Source organism: Rhinolophus hipposideros (genome assembly GCF_964194185.1).
Source record: "Rhinolophus hipposideros genome assembly, chromosome: 23".
Taxonomy (NCBI): domain Eukaryota; kingdom Metazoa; phylum Chordata; class Mammalia; order Chiroptera; family Rhinolophidae; genus Rhinolophus; species Rhinolophus hipposideros.
The window spans coordinates 28,531,482-28,549,483 of record NC_138069.1 but is presented as its reverse complement, the minus strand read 5'-3'; the positions used below and the strand labels follow the sequence as shown (position 1 = coordinate 28,549,483).

General features: G+C 48.9%; 1 protein-coding gene across 3 annotated transcripts in view; it reads left to right on the top strand.

The window, feature by feature from the left end:
• The window catches only part of ADAM19 (ADAM metallopeptidase domain 19), a 77,726-nt gene extending 63,133 nt beyond the window's left edge, over positions 1-14,593 (top strand). For 2 of the 3 annotated variants that reach the window (XM_081036008.1, XM_081036010.1), the window contains 9 exons: positions 814-1,009; positions 2,307-2,415; positions 3,714-3,918; positions 4,677-4,754; positions 4,874-4,982; positions 6,050-6,194; positions 7,010-7,094; positions 7,402-7,626; positions 10,131-10,482. In XM_081036008.1, the coding sequence (XP_080892134.1) occupies positions 814-1,009; positions 2,307-2,415; positions 3,714-3,918; positions 4,677-4,754; positions 4,874-4,982; positions 6,050-6,194; positions 7,010-7,094; positions 7,402-7,626; positions 10,131-10,370 (1,392 nt within the window). In that variant the 3' untranslated portion in view covers positions 10,371-10,482. Of the gene's footprint in view, positions 1-813; positions 1,010-2,306; positions 2,416-3,713; positions 3,919-4,676; positions 4,755-4,873; positions 4,983-6,049; positions 6,195-7,009; positions 7,095-7,401; positions 7,627-10,130; positions 10,483-11,052 lie in introns of those variants that run through there. The other variant, XM_081036009.1, reaches the window with a different exon arrangement.
• The last annotated feature ends 3,409 nt before the right edge of the window (positions 14,594-18,002 follow it).

Below are 18,002 nucleotides of genomic sequence, written 5' to 3'. Positions count from 1 at the left end.
GCTTCATCTGCAGAATGAGGCAAATAGCAGTATTTGTCTCATGTATATTGTGAGGATCGCATGAGAGAAGTAGGTGTAACACACTTAGCCCCGTGTTTGGCTCAAGAATGGGGATGTATTATTGCTCAAGGGCTTTGTAAATTCAAAGATGTTGTGTGAATACTGGTTTAGTGTGTGTGCACTTGCACACGTGGGTACACATGTAGATGTTCAGGGGAAGATGTGTAACAATATTGTGTTGTATTTTGGATGTATATGTGTGAATGGGTCTGTATGTTTGCACATGTGAGTTTATAATGTACCTATGTGTGTATGTATCTGTGCCTATATGTTAGTGGACCTGGCTCATCTGCCACTAACTGGCCATGAGACTTTGGATACATTGCTTACCCTCTTCTATCTCAGATTTCATCATCTGTAAAACAGGATAATGATATTACATAAAACAATCATGAAAAATAAATGTAATATTTGTACCGGGCACTTACGTGGAGCTCCCTAAAAGTAGCCGTTATTACTGAAGCACTTAATAAACTGTAAATTGTTGCATAGGTATTATTTCGTACCCACTTCTTAAGACTGCTATGAAGAGGAAGTGAGTTAGCATTTGTGAAACAACCTGGAAAACTCTAAGTCACTATTCATATTAAAAGGTTGATGGTGGTTCGAACTAATGAGGTCATGTCAGAGGTGCTCTGAAGTAAGGGTGATGGGAAATTCTGTTCCACAAGAGTGACGCTCATGAGCACTTTGCTGGTAGGGTTGAGGGCAGCTGAAAGATTGACTGTGTTTCCCTCTCATTCCTCGGCTCAGCTGCTGGCCCCTGGCACTCTGTGCCGGGAGCAGGCACGGCAGTGCGACCTCCCAGAGTTCTGCACGGGCAAGTCTCCCCATTGTCCCACCAACTTCTACCAGATGGACGGCACCCCCTGTGAGGGCGGCCAGGCTTACTGCTACAACGGCATGTGCCTCACCTACCAGGAGCAGTGCCAGCAGCTGTGGGGGCCTGGTAAGTGAGTGGGGTCAGTGGCCTTCCTCCCGCCCCACCATTGCCGAACCAACCTCCCCCTTCAGGCGCTTGGGTAGCTTAGAATCTTGGCTTCAAAACAGCATCTGCAGACGCTCTCCTTGGGTCAGGGTGGACTTCCAGGGAGGGGCAATGGACTGTGTTCTTCCCAGTTCCTCAATGCTTCAAGCTCTCAGAGCAGGTAAATGGATAAGGATAATCCAAAAGAAAAGCAGGCAGAAGATGGAGACAGACAAGGAAAGGCAAACGGCCCTTAGCTATGCGAAGATGTTTACCCTCACTCACATTAAGTGAAAGCAAAGCATAACTACTGTAAGATGAGGTATTTCATATATCAGATTGGCAAAGACTGAAAAGTTAATATACTGTAGTAGTAATAATAATAAAAATACTGTACCACAACAAGAGCAATAATACTGTAGTTGTGTGGAGAGTGTGGGGAAACAGGTCCAACCCCTATGGAGAGCAATTTGCAGATAGGAAAATTATAAATGCTACTCATTAGACCCATCCGTCCCACTTCTTAGGAATGTGTCTTACACTGCACTCTCACGTGCATGTGAAAATAGATCTACAAGAATATGCATCGCGGCATTGTTAGTTATAACAATAACAACGTATGTATCCTTCAGTGGGGACTGATTAAATTAAGTCCTGTCCATCCATACAGTGGAACACGATGCAGCTGAAGATCAGAAGGAGGTAGCTCTGTATGTACTGCTTAAAATGCTCTCCCACAGTCAGTTAAGTGAACAATGCAAAATGTAGAATAGTGACGAGAATGTGCTGCCATTCTTTATTAGATAGATTATCTCTAAAAGACACAAGAATTATATCTAGACGGTAATATCGTTATCTGTAGAGGATACATTGGTAATTGTGTTTGCTTCTCCAAGGTATAGGGAAATAGGAACTGGAATGGCCAGTTGGAAAAATTCCCCAAACGTTATTTCTTTCAAATTTTGTGCATGTGTTACCTATTTTTAAAAATCTTGAAATGAGACAAGTCTTCTTCATTAGAGAGAAGACTTAGCATACAAACCTCCCATAGATAGGAAACCTCAATAAAGTGTAAAGAACTGATAGAACACCTATAGCACCTAGGTCTCGAGAAGGTAGGGGTGGAATAACCTGACAGGGGGTACAGGAAGAAGCATATTCTGTCCCAAGAAAGTTTCTTAACCTCAAGATTGTCCCAAGGGTTAGCTTTGCCCTTTGGGAGCTTCTGACTTTTACTCAAGTTGGCTAATATACTGACAAATGTTTCCTACTCACCCAGGAGCCCGGCCTGCTCCTGATCTCTGCTTCGAGAAGGTGAATGTGGCAGGGGACACCTTTGGAAACTGTGGGAAGGACATGAACGGGGAACACAAGAAGTGCAACATGAGGTGATGACTGCAGGGCACCCCCCATGAGATGGGGGGTGGGGAGTACAAAGCAATTCCTGCTCTGTCCGCTTCACTCCCACCCAGCTCAGCAGCTTGGCTGGCCCCACTGCTGGGCCTTTAAATAAATTGGTCACAGTCAGTCATCTCTTCCAGGCCCATTTCTGGACAATGCCCCATTCAGCCCTAAGGAAGTCAGAAGGAGGGTGTGGATGGCAATGCTTCCTAGAAAGCTGATCAGACTTCCTTTAGGGACCTTCTTACGGTAGGGCAGGGAATCAGCCTTTTGTGTCATTTCTTCAGGCTGCTAATTATACCCTTCTCTGAATAGCCTATCATTCATTAACTCACTCGCTCAATCATTTCAACCAGCCAGCCATCTATCCATCCATCTATTCACCCATCCACTATCTATTGAGGGTTACCATGTGTCAGATCTTTATTGAGTACATGGAACTTTTAATTAACAATGCAGTGTGATAATGGACATGCGAAGAGAGCCACCCAACCCAATCTTACTGGGTGGAGACGATTTCCCAAAGGAAGTTTAAGCTGAGATCTGGAGAAGTTATCTAATTGAACAGGGTGGGGAATGGTGATAGTACCTGGGAGAGTGTCCCAGGCAGAGATGAGTAGAGAAAAACTGGCGGTCAGAAGGACTGATAACAATTTGATATAAAGTATCATGCTGGGGAGAAATGGAGGGGGATGGGCCTGGGGAAAAATGAGCCTGGATAGTCAAACATGGGCCAGATCATGAAAGTCTTGAATTCATAGCTAGGGGAGTTTGGACTTTGGCTTGAGAGCAGTTTGGAAATTAGATTCCAGTGGGGTAAGAGTAGAAGTAGGAAGATCAGTTTCCTGGTATCCAGGTAAGTAAGACAGGATGGTGGTGTGAATTAGGGTAGATATATAGGAGGGAGGATTGAAAATTGCTTGAACCCAAGAGTGAGGGAGGATGGGACGTTGGGGATGATACCAGGCTTCTGGCTGGAGTACCTGGTGTGTGGGAGTGCAAGGAGCATAAGGGGGCAGGTTACTCAGTTCAGGCCATTGTCATAGTAAAGAGGACTTCCCAAGACCAGCTTTCTGGCCTAGATCTGTTTGGGGACAAGGATCCTGTTTCCTTCCCTTGGTCTAAGTCCACGTGGGGTCTTTCCTGGTGGGTCCCTAGAGTGTACTCATTGCCCCTGTGCCCCTCCCCACCCCTAGCCTGCTATGCTGGTCAAGAAAGATTGAAGCTCTTCTGTGCCCCAGCTCTTCCCCTGCCTCTAATCACCCCTCTCTCTGCTTGGGCCCAGAGATGCCAAGTGTGGGAAGATCCAGTGTCAGAGTCCCGAGGCCCGGCCCCTGGAGTCCAACGCCGTCCCCATCGACACCACCATCATCATGAACGGGAGGCAGATCCGATGTCGGGGCACCCACGTCTACCGAGGCCCCGAGGAGGAGGGGGACATGTTGGACCCAGGCTTGGTGATGACCGGGACCAAGTGTGGCTACAACCATGTGAGTCCCCTTTTCCAACCTCATGCAGGAGCCGGGCTACAGAGGACAGTGGTTGAGAAGTGCGAGCTCTGGAGGGAGAATGCTTGGGTTCAAATTCCAGCTTGCCCAGCCTCTCTGTGCCTCAGGGGCTTCCTTTATACAGTAAAGCAAGACCCATCCCCATAGAATTGTTACGAGGACTAAATGAGGTAATCCCTGTAAACCATGTAGATGGGCTAGCTGTTAACACTTTCACCCTCATCATTGACTATGACATGAATTAAGACATGGACTAGACTAGGAGTTAGGGAAACCTGTGGAAAATAATGGCGCCTGTCTCAGAGTTAACTGTGAACATGAAATTATAAAAAGCATATGAAGCACTTGGTATATAGTACCTGGCACATAGCAGATTGCTGTCACCATCATTTTTAAGTGTAATATTTAAATTAGTGCATATTAATATGTAATTAAGTATCTAACATGTAACCAACATACAGTAATATTAATGTAATAACACGTATTTATTATTAAATATAATGTTTTAACCATATAATATTTGTTGTTTTCTCCCTAATCATAAAAGAAGTAGCAGAATTTAATTAACTACTGTCCTGTCCTTGGCTTTTTATGTTGTTTTCAGGTTTGCACTGTAATAACTAACCTGATGGGCTGCCTTTCTGAGTCCCATATATTCTAGGGACAAAACCCCAGTCTCCTGATTGATTGCCAAGTATCCCCTCCATTGTGCTCACGGTTCAATTTCCTCCTCACTACAGATTTGCTTCGAGGGGCAGTGCAGAAACACCTCCTTCTTTGAAACAGAAGGCTGTGGGAAGAAGTGCAATGGCCACGGGGTACGTGTACAGGAGGTGGGGGGTTCTCGGGCTCCTCCCTGCTGGTGTCAGGGGGGCAGGCCCTGTGGAAGGCTGGAGCTCTCCAGGGTGCTGACACCTTTGCCCTGCCCTTGCTCCAGGTCTGCAACAACAACCAGAACTGCCACTGCTTCCGGGGCTGGGCCCCGCCCTTCTGCAACATGCCCGGCCAGGGGGGAAGCATCGACAGTGGGCCCATGCCCCCCGAGAGTGAGTGTCCAGCCTGCTTGGGGCCTCTGCCCACCTTTGTGAGGAGGGGTGGGTGCTTTGGGGGCTGGTGGCATGTTCCACACAGATAATGAGTCAGTCTCATCACCTTGATTTTGTAGCTGAGGGAACCAGAAAAGATGGGTCAAGTGGGAGGAACAACTGAGGCTGGCAGCCTAGTGTGGGGCTCAGCTCAGTGCCTCCTCCTCTGTCCTGTCTACTGAGGATAAACCTGCTTGGAGAGAGAGAGAAAGACAGACCATAGGTTATTGAACAGTCTCTTCTTTTTTTGGGGGGTGGGTGGTGACCAGTCCTTCTCAGCCACTTAAAAAGAATCATGAACCTGAGGCACATTGGTTCAGATTCCCTTGGATGAATAATGCTTAAAATGGTAACTAGACACTCAAAAAATGTATAATGTTTAGTGGAAATCTCAAGGATTCTAGTTGTTTGGTTTCCAAGCTTTTTTAAAAAAATAGTAGCAAAGAACTTTTTTTAAAAAGCAAAATCTTTCAAGGAAGAAACCTCCATGTATAAAACAGATAAAAGCCATGTGTCATGGGTATACGTGTGTGTGTGTGTGTGTGTGTGTGTGTATAATCACATTTAAATTTATAATTTGTGAGGACATTGAGGCAGCTTTGATGAAACCACCTGTGAAACTGTGGATTATGTGTGAGAGTTCTCACCTTAGGTTAGTTAAGCCTCTCAGTGTTTTGTGTTGGTTGTTTTATGTCCAGGAAAACATGATTCAGGTTGAAAACTAGTGGTAAATAATAATAGAGCTGGAGCTCCAGACCTTGAAAGGGACTCTTCAGTTAAACAGAAGTGGCTGGAGAAGCTTTATTCTGAGGTCTGCACCAGCAAGTTGACCTGATGTTTCAGCTGCTCTTAGTGGTTTCCCAGTGGTACACAATGTGTGCTTTTGTTGCGATTTTTAAGTTAAAATAAGTAATACACATTAAATGCAAATCAAATATCTGAAGAAGAATCGGGAACACACTGCTGGAAATCCACTACTGTAGTCCAAACAGCCTCTAACTCTCTCACGGGGGTTCTCTTTCTGGAAGGTGTTGGTCCCGTGGTAGCTGGAGTTTTCTCAGCCATGTTTGTGCTGGCGGTCCTCATGCTGCTATACTACTGCTGTAAACAGAACAACAAACTGGGCCAACTCAAGCCCTTAGCCCTTCCCTCCAAGTTGAGGCAACAGTTCAGGTATGATGGGGTGCCATGAAGGACTTGGGGTCCCCATCAAGTCTTTTGTAAGCAGTACCTGGTGGAAAAGTGGGTGGTGGTGGGTCTAATTCAGGGAAGGCCAATGCAAGGTACACGCCATCCTTTCCCGTCCACCGTGCCCTATGACCATGGCAGACATTACTAGTTGGTCTCACCATAAGTGTTCTCTACTGAGCCTGGTCATCACTTCAGAACCCTTCTCATCAGAATGCCCCCAAGGAATTCAAGTTGGAGTATGAAAAGAAATTTGTTTTTCATCCTTAATCTATTTGATTTGCTCCCCATTTTCAAGAGCAGGAAACTGAGGCAACAAAGAAAGAATGTCTAGCTCAAGACACTCACAAGGGTGGTTAGACTTCACCTATGTTAGTTTTTAAAGATCTTCATTCCTTTGGATTTTGAAGATATCTAGTCTCTGAGTTCCCTATGAAATTATACTTGTTCTGGAGAGGATTTTAAATCCCAGGTCCTTCTCGATCAATGCCTAAGGGGGATTGGTTGATGACTGGTGACATCCTTATGTCCCCTTGAGGGAGAAAGGTCTTAAAAGGTTGAAGAGAAAGTGCTGAGGAAAATTCTGCTTTGTATAAGGTCAACTCTCCTTTCCTGGGAGTCCTCCATTGGCCATACATGTCCCTAGGGAGCTGGGGCTCAGGGACATCCCACTTCTACATCCCACTTCCTCCAGAGCAGACTTAGGGAGGATTTAGCAGTTTACTGGCTGTGCTTGAGTCAGAGAGAACGCAGGCACTGACCCTGGTAATCACATGCCTTCCCCCATCCCTTGTTATTAGTTGTCCCTTCAGGGTGTCTCAGAGCAGTGGAACTGGCCATGCCAACCCGACCTTCAAGTTGCAGACGCCCCAAGGCAAGCGAAAGGTAAGTAAGGGCTTTGCACCTTGAACTTTGCTATTTTTCCTTTATTCTCAGGACCCTGCTGGGTTTTCCTAAGAACCTCTGTGGCCTGTAGGGTTGGTAATAAAAGCCACTTTCTTGGCATGAGAGACAGTCAGTTGGTTCTGACATCCCCTGATGACTTTAAAGTTTGTACCTGGTGGATTTAACAAGGCACCCTGCCCTCCCCTCAGCCTTTAGTCTTCTCAGTGAGACACACAGGGGCACCCCTGAGTTTTTAAGTGCATTGAGGGTTCCTGTGTCTTAGATGTTCCTTGTCTTATGCATATAGGTGACCAACACCCCTGAAACCCCACGGAAGCCCTCCCAGCCTCCTCCCCGGCCCCCTCCGGACTATCTGCATGGTGGGTCCCCACCTGTGCCCTTATCTGTACACCTCATCAGGACGCCTAGGAACTCCCCAGGGGCCTGGTCCCAAGTAGAGAGGAAGGAGTCATCCAGGAGGCCTCCCCCAAGCCGGCCAGTGCCCCCTGCACCAAATTGCATCCTTTCCCAGGTAAGTGGATTCTCAGCAACACTGGGCAGGGGGCATTGCTTTTAAGGCCCTCACCAATGCAAAACGACTGAGGCTGGGACCTCGCTGAGTCTGAGCTGACTGCCTTTTCTGTATTCTGGTAAATATAGGGTGAGAGTGATGAGTGTGGGGAAATATATTCCCCAGGTAGCCCCTAAACTACAGAGGATTTTCCTCCCTTGTTTTCCTATTTTATGACAAGCCACTACCAACCCTCCACCCAGAATGAACTTGATTCAGTTCTCACTGGTCTTTTTCTCTCCCCCAGATCTTTGCAAATGCTGTTCCCTCTGCCTGATATACTTTCTTCCTTTCCAATGCCAAGCTCCTCCTCATAGATGCCACTTAGATGCCACTTCTCCCAAGAAGTCTTGTCTGATCTCTGAAGCCTGAATTTGGTGGCCCTGTACTTCTCTCATCATAATTATACCACCAAATTGTACTTATTGGTATCTTCCACTAGTCAGGAAGTCTGACTGAGGGATGTACCATGACGCCTTGCTCATTTGAAGGGCAGGTCAAGGGGCAGGAGGCTCTGGGAGGTGTGAGGGGGGCTGGGCTCTACACCTCCACCCATTTACCTGGCATGCCTGTGCTCTGATGGCTCCAACTGCACCTTCTAGCAGCAGTTCCTGCCGCACAGACACAGGTGTTTCCAGGGCGGTGGCTGGGCCTGGTACCTTCTGGAGTCAGCCAGTGTGTTTCGGGAGTGACCCCTCAGTGGGGCAGGGGACTTGCTTCTTTTTGTCCTGGGACTGCTTTTCTTGGGCAGAGTCCAGAGGGCTCCACTGGGGCCCAGGCTATCTCTGAACCTAAGGACGATGGGGTTAGCACCAGGTCTTGGAGAGCCCCTGGGACATGGAGCAGTGTCACAGTTTGGCAGAGCTAAGAGCACCAGGTTTGGTTCTCTGATAATGTGAAGCTGCTTCTTTCCCATCTGGGACTGGGGTGTGATGGGAAAAGCCATGCAAAAAGGGAGGGGAAAGACTGACAGAGAGAGAGGAGAGGAAGGGAGAAAGGGAAGAGAGCCAGAGGAGGAGCGAGGAGAGGAGATGAGAGTACATTAGTCTGCTTAGGCTGCCATAACAAATACCACAGTCTGAGAGGCTTAAACAAAAGAATTTTTTCTCACAGTTCTGGAGACTAGAAGTCCAAGGGCAAGGTGTCGGTATGTTTGGTTTCTTCTGAGGCCTCTCCTGGGCTTCTCCTGTGTCCCCAAAGGCTCCTTCCTTTGTGCACGTGTGCCCCCGTGTCTCCCTGTGTGTCCAAATTTCCTCTTCTAAGGTCACCAATCAGAGTGGATTAGGGCCCCATTTTAATTTACTCACCACTTTGAAGGCCCAGTCCCCAAATACAGTCCCATTCTGAGGTCCTGGGGGTTAGGGCTGCACCATACCAATTTCAGGGGGCATAGTTCAACCATAACAAAAGGAGAGGAGAGAAAGGGAGGAAGAGGGGAGAAAGCAACACACAGAGATAAGGGTGTTAAGAGAGAACAGAGGTGTAGGAGGAGAGAGGGAGGGGTGGTCCGTTCAGACCCCTGTTCCTAGAAAATCCCCACACTGGAGGCCTGTTCAGTGAAGGTGATGTCAGCCCACCTCAAGGCACTAAGCAATAAGTTGGGGTGGCGGTGGGGGCCCCAGGGGCAGGGGTGTTACAATTTTAAATATGGTGGTCAGGGTAGGCCTCATTGAGACGGAGATAAAACGTGAAGGTTATATAAAAGCACAAAGAAAAGAATTCCTGTTCGTGTGCCCCCATAGACAACCAGGCTTTTTTTTCAATTTTATTTTTATTTGCACAGGTAATATACATATATCTTCTTACTGAAAAAAAAATTAAATGTTCACCTGGGCACCCTCCCCACCCCCCTCCACCCCCCCACACACACACTCACACCCATCCCTGACCTGTTACCAGTTTGGTCTGTACCCTTCCTGACTTTCTTCTGCACGTTTAGATTTATACTAGGGGCCAGGAAAGAGAGGGCTATGGTGACTTATTTTACGTAAACTGTCTTCAAGCTTGTATATCGGCTTGTAATGACTCCTGATCATCACAAGAGCACATATCAAACTACTTCGTTCTTTTTAAATGCTGCATCATGTCACTGTATAAATTTAGTACTTTGTCTATTGGTGAAAATGTTGGTTATTTATAGTTCTTTTGCTGTCACAGTGCTGCAGGGAACAGCCTTGCAAGTTCACTTTTGTGTACCTGTGCAAATGGTTCCCTAACATGGGTCATAGGAAGTGGAGTGATTAGATCAGAGAATGCTTATATCTAATTTTAATAGATTCTGCCAAATTACTCTCCCAAAAGGCTTTCTCCTGAGCATGGAAACATATGCACGCAATTTCTTTTTAAACGGGACCAGATAATGCATCCCTTTTCTCATCTGATTTTGATCTGTAATTACACTGGCGACATTTTCTTTCGAACAGGCCCCTCTGGCCTTTGAGTGAGGCTTGTGGCTTTTCCCGCAGGATTTCTCCAGGCCTCGGCCACCCCAGAAGGCGCTTCCAGCTAACCCGGTACCAGGCCGCAGGGGCCTCCCCAGGCCAGGCGGTGCCTCCGTACTGCTGCCCACTGCCACTGGCCCTCATCAATCCCAGCCGCTGATAGCACCTGCCCCAAAGGTGAGTCTTTTTACCCTCAAGGTAAAAGCTGAAGCCAGAGGGCTGCAGGGGGCAAGACAGATGAATTATAAAACAGATGACTTATAGGGCTGACCTTCCAGAACAAAGGCCAAAGACAAAAGCTTAGCGTATCTTGGTGCCTGCCTAACTGTCCCTTAAATGGGTGGTAGGGTTTTGGTTTCATGTGAAAGGGGACATCCTGGAGCCTGAACTGTGGTGGCTTCACGCGTGGATCTGCAACCGACCAGCTGGGAGGCCCTGAGCAGGTCACCCTCTTGTTTCTCGGTTTCCTTTTCTGGAAAGAGGCAATAAGCAGAGCCAGCTCCCTTAGGTGGCTGTGAAGGTCCCCGCAGTTAGTTTGTCAACTGCCGGCCTGCGGTAGGACGTACACACATGACTCCTCTTATTACCTCTTGCTTTGGCTGATGTGTCCTCCGGCTGCCAGTCTGCGAGTTGGGCCAAGAGGAGGTGAGAAAGGCGGCAGACCTCCCTGTGTTCCCAGGAGGCCCTGGGAAGTCTGTGGACTGTGCTGCAGCTTTGGGGGGGAAGGAGAGGGATGGCTGTCAGCTCGGGGTCGGGGGGTACCGCCAGGGAGGGTTTATGGTATCGATGAGCAGACTTGCCAGCAGACTTCTCCGGGAAAGCCTCCTTCTGGGCTGGCTGACTGTCTCCCCTTGCAGCCTGTCAAAAGCAAGAGACTAGCTGCCCATTGATTCCACTGAGGAGCAGGTGGCTGATGTCTCTCTCCCTCCCTTCTCTCTTTCCACAGGTTCCTGAGTACAGATCACAGAGGGCTGTGGGGGTGACTAGCTCGAGAATCTAGACCTGTCCAAGGGCTGCTCCCTTTGCTGGAGGAATCTGAACAGCACGGCCTCCGGAAGAAGCCTGTCTGGCCACCTCTGAGCTCCTCCTCACCTCCCGCCTTCCTCCTGGGACCACCGCATCTCCAAACATCTCCTTCTGGACTCAGACCTCCTCAGCCTCCTTGGAGGCCCAGAGGGACTTCTATCTGAAGGCATGCAAGTGTTGTTTTGTGCAATATACAGCCCCGGGTAGCGAGAGGGGAGCGCAGGAGAGGACGAATGGCAGCTCTCCTCCAGCCTTCCCTTCAGCTGGCCCCTCACCTCAGAGATGCCAATAGGGACGGCCCAGCTGGGAAAAGTCCCCTTTAGCCCTTCATGTGAGGACTGAGCTTGCAGAAGCCATCCATCCTCGCCCTATGGTGGACGGTTTGCATGAGAGCTTTCCATTGAGTCTGTCTTCCTAGAAGGTCCCAGGCTAGACAGGCTGGGCACTTGCCCATCCTTTGTAGCTCTGAGATTGAGAGCTGTGGCCCTGTCCAGGGCTTCGGTGACATCACAGCTTCTGGTTCTGTGGCCACATGTGAACAAGTCAAGTCCCCTCCTCACCGTACTCCCCAAATTGTCATATGCCCTTATTTACATGGGTCACTCTGACTCAGACAGGTACTATTTGTAGGCAGTGTAGACAGCAGGGGGAGCACCTGGCCTCCTCTGAGCCGTAATGCCAAAGGTTTTGACTCTTGACTCAACGATAATTCTTGGTTGCCCTTTGTTTTTGCTTCTGCACTTTCTCAGTCGCCTGTGGTTTTGATTTCTCCTTCCCCACTTGGGCCCATCTAACGTGTGGTGCTGTGCAGGATGGACCCTCAGCAGTCCCGACGTCCCGGGGATCTGGTGCTAGGGACCTCCAAGTCAGGGTCCTGCCAATGGAGCTCCTACCTTGGTTCTCAAGAGTATTGACCTCAGTAGACTTGGGCCGTGGCTGTGGGCATCGTGGCTTTCTTTTCCATTGTGTTTTGTGGCCTCAGCAGGGTGTGGGTCTCCCTCCTACTTCCTGACCTAAATCTAAGGAAAGTAGGGTCCCCGGGGGCAACAGCAGGTGCAGTGCAGGGAGGAGACATCCCAGGAACTGCAGCCTGTCCCTTGAGGCAGGCCCGTTGCTGCTTGAGCAGAGAGCACACCTGTCTCTAGAGGTCCCTAGAGAAGCAGCAGTCAGCAGCCTTGATGGAGCAGTTTGAGCTGGGGCCAACCAGGCTGTTTAGGACCCACCTCCTCTGTTCCCTCCTCTGATGCCTGCCTTTATCTGGCCCTCACAGAAAGAACTCAACACAGACTGGCAGATGCCACTGCAGTGGGTCCTACCATCCCCGGGGCAGGGAAGGAACGCTGTGTAATGCTCTGCTAACTCAGATGGCTTGCCACTGGAATGTTCTCTGAGACTGCCTCCCAGCCCCAGAAAGGTGCTGTGTGGCTGGGGCCTCCCCACTTCCTGCAGTGAGCAGTTGTTTACTCTTGAAAAACCTCAATACAAGGAAGAGGCTTGAGCTTTCACTCCCCAACCCCCACCGCAGGGCCCCCTTATAGTTCTCTGCACACACTAGGTGCTCAATAGGTGTTCCTGGGTTTGTAGACAAGGGAGAGATGTGGGATCTGTACCTGGTGACACACGGGGAGTGGATTGGAAAGCTCTCAGGAAAATGAGGTTCTCTTCCCTCAGGTAGTCACGGTATTCCTGCCCCTCGCTCCCTGACACGGCCCCGGTTGTCCCATAGCCAATGGTCCGCCCTCCTTGCTGCCGGATTAAGTCAGGGGACACCCTGCCATTTAGTGTGCTACTCCAAAGGTCCCAGGTCTCGAGGCTGGGTCCCAGAAAAGGAAAGGGGAAAACAACCCTGGCAAAAAAGAAAACAAACAAACCCCAAATCACCCTTAAAGCCAAACCCACGGCTCACAGGCAGTCCAGAGGCTTGTTCAGCTTTCCCCCCACACCAGGAGGTAGAAGGCTTGGAAGGGAAATGCCACAGCCATTGTGGCTACATGAGCCTTTTGAACCCGAAATCCACCCTCCCTGGAACCACACCAGAAAGAGACCTGGGTTGTTGCTTTCTTGCTGTTTTTGTTTTCCATTATTTTAATACCACCTTCCCTCCATCCCATAAAATTCTACTGTGAACTGGAAGACGGTCACATGTTAAAATCTGATAGAGACTTTGGCAGCCGATTCTACTGACTGTTTTCCTCCTGGTTCTGTTTGGGGTGCCGGGCATTGTCATTCTTGTAGGCCGCGGCCCCGGAGCAAGACCGGCCATGGTGGACCCCTGTCTCCCTCCTGGGCTCGTGTGCTGCTTTGAGGTGACAAAACTAAATACGGATTTCAGGAATGGGGGACTTGATTTGAAAGGATTACTGCAAGCCCGGGGAAGGGAATATTGCAGTCAGGGCAGGGGGCTATTGCAGCAGGCAGAACACCGCTGCGAGGTCTGCCAGCATCCCAAAGCTCAGGAGGAAGAGAACTTTCCTTTGTAGGAAGGAGTGAACTTGGCTAGAAAGAAGCACCGTCCAGCACTGTCTCCATGCTCAGCCTTTTGGGGAGGGGCTGTGTATTGGCTCAGGCTGAGAGTGGGTCCAGGTTCAGAGTGGGGGGGGAGCGGAGGAAAGGGGCTTAACTAAGTCTTGGTGGAGTGAGTTGACCAGCCCTTTGTTCAGATGGAGATGAATATAAATCTTTTTAAAAGCTAATTTAGCCTCTGCCAGTTTTACAACCCTGGAAATGTTTTTCTTAAGAGCCTGGGAGCCATCTCTGAAATGTAAACCTCAGGGGACCCAAGGGAGACAGCGCCTGGCGCCCTGTCTCAGTGGGAGCTTTGGCCCAGGCACCTGGCTCCCATTCGTAACTACCTGCTTGCCCTGGGTTCTCTTTTAGACTTGTTTACTTCTCCCTATAAAAGCTAAGTCCCTTCCTGCCCCAGTTCTGAGACACTTGCAGACCTCATGGTGTTGCAATAGCCCCTTGCCCCTATTGCAGTAGTCCCTTACCATTCCTTGCAATAATCCAAAGGCCCTGCCCCCCTTAGCTATGTCCAAATTTGTTATTTGGGAGAGGGGATGGAAGACTTGCATATTTAAATTGAGAACCATTTCTAAAGTCAGTGGTTGTATTAACTGTGTGTATAACAACTCTGCTGGACACCTAATAAGAAAGCCAAGGAAATACCAACTGGAAGGTGCTAAGAGGGGTTCTGCAGAATCCAAGCCAAGCGCCCCCTAAATTACCCTTCCCCGCATCCTCTCACACCATCCACTATGTGTATGTATGTGTCTGGGATCCAGGGCAATGTGAATTTTCTTTTATTTGGGAGATTATATGTGGGAAACAGATCCTCTCCTCTCTCATTCACCTATTAATTGTTTACAAAATTTGTACATCTATGCAAAATACTTGAATGGGCCATGGTGCCTTTTTTCCTTGTTTATATTTAATTAAAATAAATTGTCATTTGAAATGTTGTCTGGTTTGGCAATTCTTGTTTATTTCCATGTCCTGCTCAGCCTGGAGAGGGTCTATCACGTGAGGACTCAGAAGAAGAGTGCCCACAAAGACTGTGAGTCCAGCCTATCAGGCTGTAATGGGAGACCCTGAGCTATACAGAAGCCTTGAGTTTCCCCAGGACCAGTCGGAGGGGCTGTTTGTCTTCGCACTTGGACGTAGGCTGGTCTAGTTTAATTAGATCTTGGGTTCCTAAAGTCATGAATGAGTCTGCGGATTCCCTGATCTGTGTTCTGAGACAGCTGAGACCCTCTGCTCTCATCTTATTGCTAGGGACCATGCACTTCAAAGAGGGGAGGACTTGCCCAAGGTCCGCGGGGCTGGATGGGCGGGCACAGAGCTCCGGCTAGGGCTGGGCGTGCTTTCTGACTCCAGAGCCCTGGGTGGTAACAGCTCACTTCCACTAGTGCTTCCCAGTCCAAAGGACACCACCCTCATTCATCTGATTCCCACTGCAATTCTGAGGTTCTCTAAGAGACACAACCATGATAACCGTGATAGCAGCTGACATTTACTGAGTATTTAACACGTGCTAGGCACTGAGTGCTACTTGATCTCATTTAATCCTCACAGAAGCCCCGGGAAGGATCCTCGATATATTTTTCTAACTTTTCGTAGTAGTGACGAGTTTGCCTCAAAGGGACTTCAAAGGCATCAGACACAGATGTCCTGACTACTAAAAGGCTTGCTCATGAAGTTACCCTCCACCCAAATACCCATGTCCACCTAACACTGTCATCCGAACTAGCTCCTGTGTCCATCTGTTGTTCAGTCTCTGGATTGATAGTCACACAGTGGTCAGCAGCATAAGACACAGAGCCTGACTGGACAGACCTGGGTTCAAATCCCAGCTCTGCTGCTGACTACATGAGTGAGGGCAGGTAAGTTCCAGAACTGGGAGGCTCCTCTTACTACACAGGTGAGAATACCCACCTCTAAAGTGTCATGATCATTAGTGAGATGCCTGAAAGTACCCAGCTGTGCCTAATACAGGCTAAGTGATCAGAAACGGCTGGCTGTGTCAGTGTTAGAGTTGCTATGCTTCACATTTGAGGTTCTATTAGGATCTGTTCTGGGTTGAGCCCTGGCGCCCAAGAGTTTGGGGAAAGAAGAACTATTTGGAACGATATTTTTCATTTGTGCAGTAAATGTTTCATGAGTGCCAGCTCCGTGCTGAGGACGTCCATCGGGGCCTGCATGGGTGCCCTGTACTCTAAGGAGTGGCACTACAGCCACCTCTCACGGGGAGATAGCACAGGTCGCAAGAAGAAAGGAACAGAGTCCGCACTATCAGACTATGCACTCGGGGACAGATTTAGTCTTCGGAGAGACACATACTCCCTGGTAGTTAAGACTGCGGGCTCGGAGCCAGAAGCTACCTTGACGCTTCCTGGCTGTGTGACTTTGGGCAATTACTTAACCTCCCTGAGACCCTTTCCTCATATATAAAATGGGGATCAAAGTATAGCTGCCTTGGGGAGTTTTGAGGACTTAAAGAGAGAATTCACCTAAAGCTCTAAGTGTTGTGCCAGGCTTCTAGTTAAGGGCTCAGACATTAACAAGGGATGAGCGTCTTCTCTTGACTATTCCCAAAACAGCCTTTCCTATTCCTTCAAGGACTGAAAAACCACTGTAGAGACCTCCTTGGAAGCCACAACCCTCCAGAGATTGGGGGACTGGCTTCTCAGCACTAAAGGAACCAGTTTCATTGCTCCATGTGCCAGGGAGGCTAAGACACCAGTATAACGTAAACACACTCGAAGGTCTTTATTCTCGACCTTGCAGACCACACTCTCAGGCCCCTCAGATTACTGCCATTCTCAAGACCCAAAGTGCTGCGTTCATTTTAGTTATAGACAAATCCACATTCATTAAACACTGAGGATTTGAGGCTGGAGGTGCAGGAAGCCGACCTGTTGGTCAGCTGAGCCTTTGAAGCTCCAAGGCCAGCAAGTTTGGCCTGGGTTTCGCTGCGCTTAGAACATGGGATGTAAACACAGAGGCAGGTATGGAATTAGACAGGAGAAGCATTACACCAACCTGGGGGCTGAGGATCAAGCCTTCCCTTTTTACAGAGAGACTGGCTCCCTTATTTCCCTTTCATTGGTGCTTGCACCAACTCCCACACTCCTGCAGCTAGAAAGAAGACAGGAAGGGAAAGGTATCAGTTATCTTTCTCTCCAGCTGCTCTTGTTTTTTGAATGCCTCTGGCCAAATGTGAAGGGACCAAAGGCAGTCCCCAAAGCAGTTGGTGCTGGAGCACCATGACACACTGCTTCCCAAGGTGGGTAGCACAGCAGCTGGAGATTTGGGGGCCATCTGGTCAACAGCCAGAAGGCATCTGTGCCAAGCTAACACTCTACTTGGTGGTCGCTGAAATCCAAAAGTGGTCCCACTGGCCGAGCCTCTAAGGCTGGAGCCCAGCAATTACCCAGAACCCTCTCCACCTGGAGTCTTGGTTGGGCACCAGAGTAAACACAAAAGTTAGCCACATCTGGCTATTTCCTGCCAAATCCTGACTTTGTTCTTCCCTCTCCCCACCTCTCCAAATCATATTTTGCTTTACTCTTTGAGGAAAAAGAAAGTGCGTTCTGCCGAATTCTAGCTTGACAGACAGGGTACTTTTTAGAGCAGTGCAACTGCTGTTCTCTTTCCAGAGTCAGGCAAAATGAAATACTGGGTTTGGCCAGCAGAACTTGGCTGCGAAGCATTTTTTGTTGTGGTTGCTCTCACTTTGAGTTCTGAGATAATTGCCTGGATGTCTCAGCGACTGACTCCTTATATGAATATGGAGAGGGAAGGGGTGGGCATGGGGGTGGAGTGATGGGAACAAAGATGCTGACCTCAGGGCTGGAGTGCCTGGGGAGTGGGGACAGTGGTGGAAATGGTTCCCTGAGACATCAGGTGGCTTTCACAGTAAGAAGGTCAGCTCAGGTCTTGCTTCTGTCTCTGAAGAGAAAGTGGCAAAAGCAGCCAGACATTTTTCACTAGCTGTGTCTGTCAGCTCCGGATGGAGAGGCATGGCGAATTGCTTTCTGCACCTCAGGGAGCCAGCTTCACTTCATCCTTGGGCTAAGGAATGGCGAGTCAATCTCAGGAGAACCAGTGCTAAGGATTTCCTGACGACCAACATCTCAGGAAGTTCTTAGATCATGCTACATTCAACGGGTCACATTCTGTCTTGTTCCCAACAACAGAGATGGCACCGAGGAAACAAGTGAGAAGGGAGGTCCCAGGGACCTGCTGGCAATAATGGAAGTAGGGGATTTGGGTCACTGAGGTTGTTTCCAGGAAGTTCGGCCACCACCACTCCCCGGGTAGGGATTTTTCTCCTGGAGACAGTGATGAGGTATAAATGAACATCTCAGA